Source organism: Thermothielavioides terrestris, chromosome 5, assembly GCF_000226115.1.
Source record: "Thermothielavioides terrestris NRRL 8126 chromosome 5, complete sequence".
NCBI classification, from domain to species: Eukaryota; Fungi; Ascomycota; class Sordariomycetes; order Sordariales; family Chaetomiaceae; genus Thermothielavioides; species Thermothielavioides terrestris.
In genome coordinates this window covers 1,926,772-1,940,052 of record NC_016461.1, presented here as the reverse complement: position 1 = coordinate 1,940,052, position 13,281 = coordinate 1,926,772, and the positions used below count along the sequence as shown (strand labels likewise).

Genomic DNA, 13,281 nt, shown 5'->3' with positions numbered 1-13,281 from the left:
CTCCCTTTCCGTCGTTCCCCAGAGGTAGAGAACATGGTAGGCTGAGGGGAACACGCCGGGTGTCGTTTTCACCTCCTTTTTCTGCAATCGCGGCAAGCTGTCCCCCACACTCCGGGGAGGGCGTCCATTACTACACCCATCGCGACGCTTCCGGAATGCGGATCACCGCGGCGCGGAGGATTCACGTCCTTCGACGCCGAAGGCCGTGCCGCGGCGCTGGCTTGTAGCGGTCCCTTGCGCCACGCGCAAGCGCGTTCCCGAAGCCGCGATCGCTTGCGTGGAAAGGAGCGGACGGCGCCGGCACGCTGAGGCCTGATATATTATCAACATCCATTTGCACACGCAAACGGCGACAGGTTCAAGGGATGATCAGATCGTCCATGGACCGCTTCGCGATGTCGATGATCCGCAGGCAGGTGGGTTTGTCGCCGTTCGAAGAGAGCGGGACGTATTCGGCCGGGAGCTTGTCCACGGCCCCCGACGCCACCAGCGCGTCGAGCTGCTCGTGCCGCCGGCGCGAGCGCTCCTCCATCATCGTGATAATGTCCTTCAACCCCGGCTGCTGGATGTCCTCGTCGGGAACGCCCGGTGTCAGGCAGTTGACGCCGTACACGTCCATCTTGAGCATCGCGCGCACCGTCAGCCGCCAGAGGATCGGCTCGAGCATGGCGCCCTCGAGCCGCTCGGACGCGCCGCACTTGACGAGGTCCAGCCTGGCCATGCTGCCCCAGAGCCCGCCGTACCGGCTCAGGGAGAAGCAGATCTTGCGCCGCTCGGCGTCGGCCGCGGCCGCCTCGGCGTCGACCATGCTCAGGATGCGCATGTACGCGTGCGAGACCGAGGGCAGCAGCGCGCCGAGCATCATCATGCTCTGGAACGCGCGCATCGGCGGCTTGCAGACCGGGTCCGTCGGGATCTCGCTGCACACCGGGCAGAGGATCGCGTCGTGCGCCGCCTTGGTGGCCGTGCGGGCGACCCGCATGGCCTCGCCGACCTCGCTCGGGAGCGTCTGGAGGGAGTCCAGCGCGAGATAGAGCGACGGGAGGCAGCCGCACGGCCGGGAATTGTCGGATTCGGAAGGCGAGGCTTGCGTGCTGGGTGAGTTCGACGACGGCGGGGAGAGGCTGGGCAACGTCTCAGCGATGTCGTATGCGAAGATCTGGGCGACTTCTTCCGCCGTGATCTCGGGCGCCGGTGGAGGCGCGGCCGGCGCGCCGATGGGCTCATCAAAGTTGATGGTGTCGAGGTTCTCGCCTAGACGCCAGAAACCCCCGGTGGGTATGGGCGGATTAGGTACTGCCGCTTCTTTGAAGCCGGCACCTCCTTGGTCCGCATACGTGTGATCCGGTGCGGGAAGCACCTGGGAATTCGGGTCGACCAGCTCCAGGAAGTTGACGTCCGTGTTGTTCACGTCCAGGAAGGAGAGATCCAGGTCCATCCCGATCGTGCCGTCGAACTGGAAGTCTGGGATGACGAAGGGCGCCGTCTCCGCCTCCTTCTTCGGCGCCTCCGTTGGAACGCTGACGGTAGGCTGCGAGTCTGCCGCCTCGGCAGGCCGCTGCTTTCTGGGTCTGCCCATGCGCTTTTGGGGCGAATAGACGCATTTGATGCCTTCACGCTTGCAGCGGGCGCATCCATCTAGCTCCTTGGAACACGCCAGCTTTCTACCTCCTGCGAATTGCGTCAGAGACGGGAATCGCCGAATGGGTTCTGGAATTGCATACGGCACTCGTCGCAAGCCCGCCGCTTGGGCTGCTCTGGTGACAGTTTTGCGTGCGTATCCATCGTCAACGGTGGGGCGTGTGTGTCTCGGATCTTGATGGGCAACGCGCAGCAGAGACTGCCGTCGGTGGCAGGTTGGGTGTGTTCTAAGTGAGTGACCGGATGGGGAGGATAACAGGACAAACAGAACAAACTCCGATACAACAGCTGGGTCCAGGCAGCTGGGTCCAGGCCACCCTGTCCCAAGACGGGTGAGCTTACACATTAACTACAGCGCTGGTTCTGGCAGTTGATCAATTCATGCTAGCTTTTAGCCAATTAACACCGCCAGGCAGCGGATGCTTGCGTCAAGCGCGGGGTGGGGGGCAACTTTAATTTGTGATTCGCTCGGTGTGAGGTACGGTGCTTACGGAACACCGATGAATAACGGTATGGAGCACATGTTTCTGTAACTCTAACACGAACACCAATGGATGCTGTGCGCACATTACCTAGTTAATTAAAGAATACTTAGGTAGGGAGAGGGGCTTACACAAAAATTCAATTGCCCTGGCGGACTCACCTACCTACCGATGCACGTACTGTGGCAAGACAGTGCCCAAGATATGTTGCTGAGATGGAACAGGTTCAGCCATGGTCGAATTTCCTGGTCCCCAAGCGAAGGTGGCCATCAAGGTGCCTGGTCCCTCGAGGTACTGTACCTAGTGTGAGTGATTGGGCCTGCCCAGCTGCCGTCAACTCATCGACTCAGCAATCCCGACAAACACGGTTAGCAATAGATCAAGTTATCCGTAGACCGGGTAAGTACCCAGTCCACCCTAGGTGGTTTTGCAGTTCCCGAACTTTTCGCTTGTTTCCTGGGCTCTTTGAGAGGGACGGTTGAGCATGATACCAGAGAGGAAACAACTTCGGATTACACGGATTACACTAGGACGGTGGGGCTTAACTTCCAGGTTATCACCATGGAGTGGTGGGCCACCTGCTAAATTGTTCCGTACCTTATGCAGAATCAAGGCGGTGTGGACAAGATCCCCGCCAAAAAGTTGATTCGAACTGGCAGAAAAAAGGTGCCGCGCTTCGGCCGCTAACTTCGGAGGTGTTGCACGGCTGCAGACATTCGGCAAAACACAGCAAGTCCCAGCCTGCACAATGGGACCAAAACTCGCAGAGAAGAAGCGCAAGTCGAGAGAATCGGACTCGGAGTCCGACGACGAGCTCGCCAATGGCCTGTCCGACGGGGTCCTGTCGCTGAGCGAAGACGAAGGAGACTACAGCCCGTCGGATGATGATGACGAGAGCGGCAGCGAAGCCACGGAGGAGAGCGAGGGCGAGGACGAGAACGAGGTGGAGGATAAAGACGACATCCTCAGCGACGACGTCCCCTCGGATGTGGACGGCAAGGCGGAGATAGACAAACTCGTCGCCCAGCAGGGGGAGCTCGAAATCACGGAACCGGGCGTCGACCCGAGGCGCAAAGAGGAGGAGGAGGGCGAGGGAGAGAATTACCGGATTGAAAAAGACGCCAATGGGGGCATTCGATATGTCTACGAGTGCGTGGAGGCCCTTGGGCTTCTTTTTTCCTGTCGTGCGGTTTGGATACTGACTCGGCTTTGGGCAGCGAGATTGATCCCGTCTACGACTCCGACGACACCGATGCGCAGGTCCCCGTCAATACGATCGGCAACATTCCGCTGAGCTTTTACGACAGGTGCGTGCCCCCGGCAGCGCCCTATGCAACCCGGCGTCGTTCTGACCGTTGCCTCTCTACTCTCTAGCTACCCTCACATCGGCTACGACATCAATGGCAAGAAGATCATGCGCCCGGCCACTGGCGATGCGCTGCAAAGTCTCCTTGACAGTATCGAGGTGCCCGAGGGGTGGACGGGCCTGACCGACATCAACACGGGCAATCCCCTTAACCTGAGGTATGGTTCCTTTGCAGTTGCAGGCCACGCGCACGCAAACCGTGCTGACTGAACTCTAGCCAAGAAGAATTGGAACTCGTCCGCCGGGTACAGATGGGCCTTATCCCGGATGACCTTGAAGACCCGTACCCCGACACCGTCGAGTACTTCACATCCATCGAGGAGAAGATGCGTAAGGATAATACCCGCTGTCTCTATTGTTGCGGACCCGACACCTCTGACCGAGAACAGCCCTCAGCAGCGCCCCTGAACCGAAACGGCGTTTCGTCCCTTCCAAGAATGAGGCCAAGCAAATCATGAAATTGGTGCGCGCGATCCGCGAAGGGAGAATCTTGCCGTATAAGCCGCCCGAGGAGCGCGAGAGGGAGGAGGAAGAGAAGGAAGAGGTGCACTTCGATCTCTGGCAGGACGAGGAGCCCCAACCACCCAATCCGATGCACATTCCCGCTCCCAAGCTCCCACCCCCGGGGTACGACTTGAGCTATAACCCGCCGGAGGAATACCTCCCGTAAGTAGGCTTTCCAGCTGCTGCTCAGTCCGCACGAAAGCACTGACACCCGGCTTAGGACCAAGGAGGAGAAGGAGGAATGGGAGAACGCTGACCCGGAGGACCGGGAAAAGGATTACCTCCCGCAAAAGTACGATGCATTGAGGAAAGTGCCTGCGTGGGGTAACCTAGTCAAGGAGCGGTTCGAGCGGTGCATGGTATGTTGGGACGACGCCATTGATTTTGCGCGGCAATGCTGACTCCGGTGCAAACAGGACCTCTATCTGGCGCCGCGGGTGCGAAAGAACAGGCTGAACATCGATCCCAACTCGCTCCTCCCAAAGCTGCCCTCGCCGTCTGAGCTCAAGCCGTTTCCTACCGTCGTCCAGACCATTTTCCGCGGCCACGAAGGGAGGGTAAGGAGCGTTGCGATCGACCCTGTAAGTGTTTTCCCCCTATCCCTTCCGGAACTGCAGAGTGCTGATCGAATGATAGACTGGTGTTGCGCTAGCGACCGGGGGTGACGACGGTACCGTACGCGTGTGGGAACTATTGACGGGCCGCGAAGTCTGGTCTGCCAAGCTAAGTAGCGATGAGTCCGTCAGCACGGTCCGCTGGAGGCCAACAAAAGACTCCTTCATCCTCGCTGCGGCTGCGGGTGAGGACATCTTCCTGATGGTCCCGACACATGCCAGCGTCACTCCGGCTCTCTACCAGGCCAGCAGGGACGTCTTGGCGGCGGGATTTGGGTACGCCACCAACGGACAGCAGCAGGTAGCTCCGACCGGCAAGGAGCCGCCGGCGAAATGGGCTCGCCCAGGCACGAAGCTGGAGGACGAGGGTGTGTTGCTCCGCATCACCGTGAGGTCAACAGTAAGCGTCATCAGCTGGCACAGGAGAGGGGACCATTTCACCACCGTCTCCCCGGCAGGGCAGCGAAGCTCCGTCGCGATTCACACCCTCTCTAAGCACCTGACGCAAATACCCTTCCGAAAACATTCGGGCATCGCACAGACAGCCGCTTTCCACCCCCTCAGGCCCCAGCTCTTTGTGGCTACCCAGCGGACCATCCGGTGCTACGACCTCCAGAAGCTGGAGCTGGTCAAGGTTCTCCAGCCTGGCGCCAAGTGGTACGTTCATCCGGACACTTCTTTCTCCGAGCGGCCGCTTGCGTTTTACTGACACTCTCCATTAGGATCTCATCATGTGATATCCACCCTGGCGGCGACAACCTGATCGTGGGCAGCTACGACAAGCGGCTGCTCTGGCACGACCTGGACCTGTCGAGCAGGCCGCACAAGACCATGAGGTTCCACGGCGCGGCCGTCCGGCAGGTGCGGTACCACAAGGGCGGGCTGCCGCTGTTCGCCGACGCCAGCGACGACGGCTCGCTGCAGATCTTCCACGGCAAGGTCCCCAACGACCACCTGGAGCCGCCGACCATCGTGCCGGTCAAGATGCTCAAGGGCCACAGGGTCGTCAACAAGCTCGGCGTCCTGGATGTGGATTGGCACCCGCACCATCCGTGGTGCGTCAGCGCCGGCGCGGACGGAACGGCTCGGCTGTGGATGTAAAGGCTTGGCGGCTGTATGAGGTGTAATTGAGGGTTGGGAGATGGGGTCGTGGAGGTAGGAATCGGGATTGGCGCTCGCAATTCATCAGGCAGCAGCGTTTTTGCATCGAGGAGGTGCGAGTTAGTGTATCTTGGCAAGGAATGTATCTTGGCAAGGAATTCCCATGGTGCACTATTGCTTCCCCAGCCAAAAGGGGCTGTTGGCTGTCTACTAGTTTCTCCCGCCAATACGATGCCTAGGATTGGATAATGGAGCAAAGGGCCTCACTGTTCCCTTGTGGTGCGTGTTCGGCGGCTAGTCTACACCGCACTATGTACACTAGTTATAGGTAGGCTCCAAGCATGCCTGCCTGGCCCTTGGCCGGCATCGTCCATGTCGGCGTGCGTCGTTGGATGCTCGCTCGCTGGCCCCTCGGGGTCCCAGGGATGTCCACTTCCGCGGGAAGCCACCGGTTCCGACACAGGCTTGGTTGTTGCCAAGAGCTCATTCCTCTTTACTCCGTACACTAGTTATCGATCTCATGCTCTCGAGATTTCGGTCACTTTTTCTAACTGCCTCTCCGGGTCTGCGGGCACGTCGGCACATAGACGAAGACGCTGGCGCCAAGAAGGTGAGATTGTGAGCTGCGATTGAACCACGGGATGTGCATAGTTCGCAGGATCCTGCGATGGAGTATCTGGCTCCCATTGTCAATCAGTCTTGGTGTTCTAAGCAGTTCTATAGGTCACGCAATCCGTAATTTCCACCCGAATCCAACTTAATGATTAAGCCGTTGGAGACGTTGAGCGGCTCTGCGGGAGCTTTTTCTGATTTGCGTTCGAAGGATTCAAGATTTACGTTCGACGGATTCAACAACACTGATCCTAGTGACTTCTCAAAACTTATGCGAAATGAGTCTGTTCCTAATACTGCGTAGGATCAGAAACTCTGCCCCGAGCGGTTCATGCTCCGGTAAGGTATATAGTTAGACCAGAGTCTTCATTGACAGGTCCTTCTCGTGCTGCGTCTCCAAGTCACCACTTCATCTCCATCATACATACCATCGACAACTGCTTCACATCTGCCAATATGCATTCGAATCTTTTCCTCCTCAGCCTGCCTCTCGCGGCTTTCGCCCTCCCGCAGGTCGAGACGAGAAACAACAATTGCCAATTCAGCATGGACTGGATCGACTGCGCCGCTGACCTGCTCATGCAGCGGTGCCCAGAGCCTCCCAGATCGAACGCCTGCGTCTGCCAGGCTAACAAAGATTGCGGTGGGTTTCCATGCCACTTCGCACACTAGTTACAAGCTACTTCGGCTAACTGGGCACTTGAAAAACTAGCCATCCGGCTTGGGTGCCACTATGCGCCTGTCAACAATGAATGGACGCAGTGTGAGGGCTACGGGGTCAATTGACAGCCGAAAATGGGTCTGGGGAGTGGGAGCAATGGTGATCGAGACTACATTTAGTCGGGCCAGTCTCCGGACGTTGCGAGGAAGGATGCGAGGAAGGATGTATATTTGAGACGTGGCGAAGATGGGGGGGATTCACTTCAAGGGGGATCCAATTACCTGCCTCACTTAACTAATCCTGAACTGCTTGCCAAAGATAGTGTGGAATGGGATGCACTGGTCCCTCGCCCTCGTCTCAGCTAGCCATGCTCCTCCTGCTCTGGGATTCCCACCTTCCAACTCGCTCCCTTCCTCAACCTTAACTGTCTCGGATGACTTCGTAACCACGTATTAGCTTCTTTTGCTCTCCCTACAACCCATCTTATCCTTATCCTGGGGTGTGCCGTCCTAGAGCTTATTGGGCATTCGCACGCATCAAGCAATGCACACACAGCTGCTCGTTCTTCCAGTGTGTGGCTTCCCAAATTAACACACAACAACAACAGAGGGCGAGGACATGTTTGTCGAGGTTGTGGCGTTGAAGAGTGCGAACGAGCCTGCCTCGCCACGCCGGGAAGTCTTCTTGGTGCTGGAGTACCTGTTCCGTAGTCTTCTCCATCATGAACGTCAAAACACAGAGGCGGGGTCAGAGCGACAATTTCACGCCGAGGACTGAGGAAGGCCGTTTGATCAGTTGGCCACATCGATTGGTATGGCAAGATCTATTTACGTGCCAGCACAATTTTGATTTAACCAGCGCGCTGATTTCAAACATGACGGCGACGTCGCCGCCAAGTACGAAGCTGTCTCTCCCGGCACTATATCTGGAGAGAAGGAAGCTGCGGTTCGCATTTGATTACAGATTCATCACATTCGGGTATACGGGAAAGCTATGCGACGACAGGACGACAGCCTGATCGCCAACAAAGTCTACCACTTGGTTCCCAACCGCCAGTTATTACCTTCTATCCACCCTAGGCACTTTCGAGCCCGCGGATGCCTCGGCCGCTCGGATGGCTGAGTGAAGCGGGTCGCCCTCGAAGTTCGGCCACAAAAAGCTGAGCCCATTGGCGCTCCTCATTCCTGTCAGGCGCCTTGCCGTACACACACTCACGCAAGGGAATCCGCATGATGCATGTCCCTCAGTCCAATGAGAACTGCATTTTCGCAGCCCTAGCCCGGGCTCTGTTTGGGTCATTATTACTAAACTAAATATCTTCTTCTCCTCTCTTCCCTCCCCCACCGTCGTCTCTTCTTCTCCCTTCCGTTCACCGCCGCCCCCCGCCCAGATCATCCCCTCTCACCTCCCATCTCACACCATCGCGCTCGACCCGCCCGCGAACCACAGGAACAGCCTCAGATCGACCGCCTCCGCCATCGCCTTGTACCCGGCCGGGTTGAGGTGCAGCCAATCCCCGCTGTTGTACTCCGCCCTCAGCATGGTGTCGTTCTTGGGATCCCGCACGACCGCATCAAAGTCCACGACCGCGTCGAACCGCCCGCTCGTGCGGATCCACTTGTTGACGCGCTGCCGCTCCGCCTCGCGCTCGGGGGTGCCGTACACCTGGCCGGGCCCGCTCATGGGCGTGATGGTGGCGCCGAACGCGGCCAGGCCGGCGGCGTGCAGGCGCGCGACGATCTGCTCGTACGCGGCGATCAGCCGGTCGCCCACCGCCGCCTGCGCCGCGCGCTCCGACGCCGCCGTGCCGATGTCGTTGACGCCCTCGTACACCAGCGCGTACCGCGCGCCCGGGTGCGCCAGCACGTCGCGCTCCACCCGCCCCAGCGCGTTGGGGCCCAGCCCGTCCGCCAGCACCCGGTTGCCGCCCGCCGCCATGTTGGCCACCGAGATGCCCCGCAGCAGCGGGTTGCTGCGCAGCCGCGCCAGCAGCTGGTCCGGCCAGCGGTCGTTGTGGTTGGTCGTGCTGCCGCGCCCGTCCGTGATGCTGTCGCCCACGACCGCCAGCGAGACGTACTCGGCCGGCAGCCAGGCCTGCACGGCCGAGATGAGGAACCACTTGTCGATGCTCTGCACGTTGGTGCCGACGGCGGTCGAGTTGAGATCCGCGGCGGCGACCAGGTTGCCCTGCGACAGCCAGCTTGTCGTGCGGCTGCCCGGGTGGCCCGTGATGCCGAAGCCGGACTGGCCCGCGGCGAGGTAGACCGTGATGGTGAGCACGCTCTGGGCCTTGACGGGGAAGTGGATCGGGTCGGACACGACGAGGGCGCCGTTGGGGACCTGGAAGGACGGCGAGCCCGAGAAGGTCAGGTGCTGCAGCGTCTCGGTGCGGATGGCGCTCGCGCCGGCGGCGTCGTTCACGGGCAGCGCCACCGTTGCCGCGGTGATGGGCAGGTCCGACGCGCCGAGGGCGTTGCTGAACTGCAGCCGGATGGTGGACGCGTCCTGCGTGATGTAGACGGTCTGGCGGATCGTCGTGTTCTGGAACACGCCGTCGGTACCGTTCTGCCATGGTGTCAGGACCTTCTCCAAGCGCTTTCTTGCCTAACCTCCTGTCCCATGGTATTGGGGAACGAGAGGGGGGGAAGCAGGGTAAGCGGGAAGGAATACTGACATAGGGCGGGTTAGGAAGATTATACGGCTCGACCTGCTGAGGCATGCACGCCCAAATGTCGACCCAGTGGTCGTGGCATGTCGCGATAGTCACGCAGGTCGCGCTCAGCACAAGGCCGAGGAGCCGACGAAGGCCAAAAGTGCTGGGCATGGCGGCGGTCAAAGAGAACAACACGATCCCCTGTGTCGACGGTCCATCTCGAGCTCGCCGGCCGCCCGGACACGGGGTCTATTCATACTCGGCCAAGACGCAGGAACCCACTGCAACGGTCGCATCTCGCGTCTTACTGCGTACGGTGTCCATGTCTTCCGGCGAAGAAAATCCGTTGGCCCGGAACCAAGAGGTTCGGGGAGTCAATCAGGCTAAATGGGCTGCCCGCTGATTCCATCATCGCTTAGGTTGTCAACCAAGGCGGATCCGGGCTAGGGAGGCTCGGAACGTGCCTTGAGCGTCTGTAAACGGTCTTAGCTGATGGAGAAGCTTGACATCCTAGCCGCCTTGAATGCGACCTTGTCCACGTTCCTGCCCCAGAAACCCCGCACCCGGCTTCCGGGAACCAGGGACGAGGGTGGGGGTGATTGGATTGGTGGAAAAGGTTGGGCGGAAATGCCACGGCAACGTCATTTATTCCTGAGTTCCCGGGTCATCGATGCTGGCAAAAAGGTAAGACCCAAGACCCCAAGATAGGGAACCAAACATTTTATCCTGCCCCCTTTCTCCGATCCAGCCGAGATCCCGACGCCAGCTGATGTCCCCCGTTTTTGTTGACCCTGTTCCATGTGTTTTGTTTTCGCACCTTACGAACACAGTCGGTATACCGAAAAAGATGAGACGAAGAGAAAAAGAAAAGCGGGAGTGAGGTGCTCCAGAAAGGAAAACAGTCATTAAAGGAAATACCAAAGCCAGCCCAACGACGAAGAGTGAGGAAGAAAGCCGCTTTTTGGCAGCGCGGCTGACGGAAAACAGTGGAGAATTGATGAAAGGGGAACACGAAGAAAAGAAAGGGAAGAGACAAGCCAGTTGGGACGAGGCAGAGGGGGAAATGAAACAAAAAGGAGACGCGAAACATAGCGACCACTCTGCGATGCCGTGACCCACGTCATGGCGGCCATCGGGCTCGGGGTGGCCCGGGCCAGACCGGGATACCCCCATCCATCACGGGTCCATCGCTCGAGGACATCATCCGAACGCCTATCGCACCGACGCCGCCGCACCTGCCTCCGACGTGTAACCCAATTCAACACCCCGCACCCAACACCCTCTCACCTCAAACTCCATACCAAACGCGACAAATCTCTCAACCCCCGGCGTCGGAGACATCCAAACCCCCCGGGTCAATCAATCAAAAGATCAGCTCGTCCGCATCAAAAGTCAGCACCGAGAAGCGCCTGACCAGCGGGCCCAGCGCCACCTCGCACCACGCCCCGGCGGCCGCCACCTCGTCGTCGGCGGCAGCGGCGGCAGGCAGGTGCGAGACGAGCAGCCAGTCCGTTCCGGCGCCGGCGGCGACGCTGCTGCTGCCGCTGCGGGTGCCGGCGCTCGCGCCCGCCGTCGCGAGCATGCTGCTGTACGGCTCGGTCGCAGCGGCCGCCGCCGACGACGACGGCGGCGGCGGGGGGCACCGATGATAGGCCAGGCGGGGGCCGGTGCCGGCGGCGGCGACCCAGCCCGCGATGCTGCCCTGGTAGCGCTGGGCCAGCTCGCGCTGGTGGAAGTCCATGTTGGACTGCGTCAGCTGGGGGCGGGCGGGCTCGAGGGATCCTCCAGGTGGGAGCGGCACGGGGTTGGGAGGAAGCGCGGCGGTGGGGAGGGGGAGGTCGAGGTCGGTGAGGGTGTCCTCCGTGCTGGCCCTCTGGGTGGAGGAGTCGCCGCTGGACTCGGGCGTGTGGGGCTTGTGGGCGGGAGCGGTGGCGGACGGGGCGGGAGCGTCGAAGTACGTGATGTTCTCGATGCTCTCTTCGGAGAAATCGAAGACGGACGCGGTCGGCCGATTGCTGGCGGAGGCGTTGGCGACCTGGCGGGACGACATGTTGTCGTCGTTGTGCTGAGGGGATCTTGTCTTGGTGTACCCGCCGGTTGGGATTCTGCGGACAAGGATCCACCCGTCGTCCTGGGTCGGGTGTCCGGCGGCGGGCGTCATGGGCGAGCGCATGTTGGCAGTGGCGGCGGCGGTTGGAAGTGGGCGACGGGCTCCTTTCTGGCAGGCAGCCGGTTTCAGCATGGTGCTGGGGCTGGACGGTGATGGGAGGAGCGTCTTCTCACTGGTAAAGGTGGGGGAGCAGGCCGGGAATTGTCTCAAAGATCAGGGCAACTGGCCGCCGGACGAGACCAGACTGCAGTGTCTGATTGTGGTTGGTGCTAACTAGCGACAACGGAGGTGTTCTGGCGGTTCGTCTTCGATCCGTTCTTCTGCCTGGCGAGCATGCTCTGGCAGACTCGCGATTTATCGCGCGAGAAAAGATGGGAGAGAGTGGTGAATGCTCAGTGGGATGGATGCCAAGGAGGGGGACCGGGGACCGGAGACAATTTATAAGGTTTGGGCAGAGTTGGCCCCAGATTGTCGCCCGGTCGATCTGCTGGCAGTGCGGCAACCGGCGAGCGGAGAGAGAGGGTGGAAAATCTAGGGGGGCCGGGGACCGGGGGAGAAGAGCAAGGGTTCCCAGTTTGGGGGGTTGAGGATGTGTAGGAAGAAGGATCAAATACTGAAGAGCTGACGAGTGGTAGGTATGTACCTACCTTGGATGGGCAGCCTACTTACTGAATTGAGTATGCAGATGCACAGTGACAGTCCGCCGAACCGAGCATCAAACGGGCCCAGGCGGTGTCTCTTGGGCTCTCGAACACGGCGACCGGGGGGTGCGGTGTCGGCGTCAAGAAGTATAGCGTCTGTCCAGTCATACGCAGGTGGCAGCAGCAGCGAAACGATGGCGGAGCTAACGACGCATTGTTGCGAGGGCGCCCGAGGCTGCGAGCGGATAAAGCCGGCCCCGGGCGGTTCTTGACCTCTCGACGGCCGACGACCGCCCGAGTCTCCCGTCGATGCGCCAATCGCTAGTCTTGAGTCTCTTGATCTCGAGATGCAGCCGCGGCTTTGTTCACATCACAGAGAAGCCGAGATCGGGGCGGGGAGCAGGTGAAAGCGCTAAAAGTGCTGTTCTCTCGATGTTTCGCCTCACTTTTTGACTCGTGGCCCCCCCCCCCTTCCCCGCCGGAGCGCGAACCCACTAGCTTCACCTTGTCCAGACCTTCGCAAGCTGGGCACCTACCCAGGCGGGTAAAGGGCCACATGACCTTGCCCACGCTACGCACAATTTCTCAAAATATCGCAAACTGCGACGGCAGGTGAGCGGATAGTGGGAGGTCTGATAACTTGTGGAGAGGAAGAGCAGCGAGTGGAGGTGCGGGGCGTCTTGCTAGGCTGAATTGAGCGGCTCTGCAGCGTCGCCTCGGAACCCCACTGTTTACGGACACGAACACTCCTTCAGACGCACGACAGGGGTACCCCTGTTGCTTCTGCTTCTCGAAGCTTTCCTTTCCCAGTCGCTCTGATCAAAGCCGGCTCGTTGACTCGGGCCGTTTACGAAATATCAGCCGCCTGGCTTGTCTAGTGTATAGAGAGGTGTATA

At 60.0% G+C, this 13,281-nt stretch overlaps 4 protein-coding genes across 4 annotated transcripts; 1 reads left to right on the top strand and 3 right to left on the bottom strand.

Annotated features, from left to right (window-relative positions):
• Positions 1–41: 41 nt before the first annotated feature.
• On the bottom strand, positions 42–2,139 carry THITE_2121610 (uncharacterized protein). Its single transcript, XM_003656613.1, has one exon. It carries the CDS (start codon positions 1,577–1,579, stop codon positions 359–361), a length of 1,221 nt encoding a protein of 406 aa, XP_003656661.1. The 5' UTR covers positions 1,580–2,139; the 3' UTR covers positions 42–358.
• A 604-nt stretch (positions 2,140–2,743) lies between these two features.
• On the top strand, positions 2,744–5,962 carry THITE_2070023 (uncharacterized protein). Its single transcript, XM_003656612.1, has 9 exons — positions 2,744–3,272; positions 3,341–3,430; positions 3,498–3,647; positions 3,707–3,819; positions 3,879–4,155; positions 4,214–4,352; positions 4,410–4,574; positions 4,630–5,264; positions 5,330–5,962. The coding sequence occupies exons 1-9, from the start codon at positions 2,872–2,874 to the stop codon at positions 5,706–5,708; spliced, it is 2,349 nt and encodes a 782-aa protein (XP_003656660.1). The 5' UTR covers positions 2,744–2,871; the 3' UTR covers positions 5,709–5,962.
• Positions 5,963–8,211: 2,249 nt separating this feature from the next.
• Positions 8,212–10,091, bottom strand: THITE_73074 (uncharacterized protein). The gene is made up of 2 exons (XM_003656611.1): positions 9,656–10,091; positions 8,212–9,546 (listed from the first exon to the last, which is right to left on the bottom strand). The coding sequence occupies exons 1-2, from the start codon at positions 9,803–9,805 to the stop codon at positions 8,395–8,397; spliced, it is 1,302 nt and encodes a 433-aa protein (XP_003656659.1). The 5' UTR covers positions 9,806–10,091; the 3' UTR covers positions 8,212–8,394.
• Positions 10,092–10,414: 323 nt separating this feature from the next.
• THITE_2097186 (uncharacterized protein) lies at positions 10,415–12,026 on the bottom strand. The gene has a single exon (XM_003656610.1). The coding sequence runs from the start codon at positions 11,874–11,876 to the stop codon at positions 10,998–11,000; it is 879 nt and encodes a 292-aa protein (XP_003656658.1). The 5' UTR covers positions 11,877–12,026; the 3' UTR covers positions 10,415–10,997.
• Between the last annotated feature and the right edge of the window lie 1,255 nt (positions 12,027–13,281).

Bases quoted from the DNA above. Each gene is read 5' to 3' on its own strand.
- THITE_2097186 (XM_003656610.1), bottom strand. From the start codon at position 11,876: ATGCTGAAACCGGCTGCCTGCCAGAAAGGAGCCCGTCGCCCACTTCCA.
- THITE_2121610 (XM_003656613.1), bottom strand. From the start codon at position 1,579: ATGGGCAGACCCAGAAAGCAGCGGCCTGCCGAGGCGGCAGACTCGCAG.
- THITE_73074 (XM_003656611.1), bottom strand. From the start codon at position 9,805: ATGCCCAGCACTTTTGGCCTTCGTCGGCTCCTCGGCCTTGTGCTGAGC. The intron at 9,547-9,655 runs GTCAGTATTCCT...ACACCATGGCAG, and splicing joins ATCTTCCTAACCCGCCCTAT to AACGGTACCGACGGCGTGTT.
- THITE_2070023 (XM_003656612.1), top strand. From the start codon at position 2,872: ATGGGACCAAAACTCGCAGAGAAGAAGCGCAAGTCGAGAGAATCGGAC. The intron at 3,273-3,340 runs GTGCGTGGAGGC...GGCTTTGGGCAG, and splicing joins GGCATTCGATATGTCTACGA to CGAGATTGATCCCGTCTACG. The intron at 4,353-4,409 runs GTATGTTGGGAC...CGGTGCAAACAG, and splicing joins AGCGGTTCGAGCGGTGCATG to GACCTCTATCTGGCGCCGCG.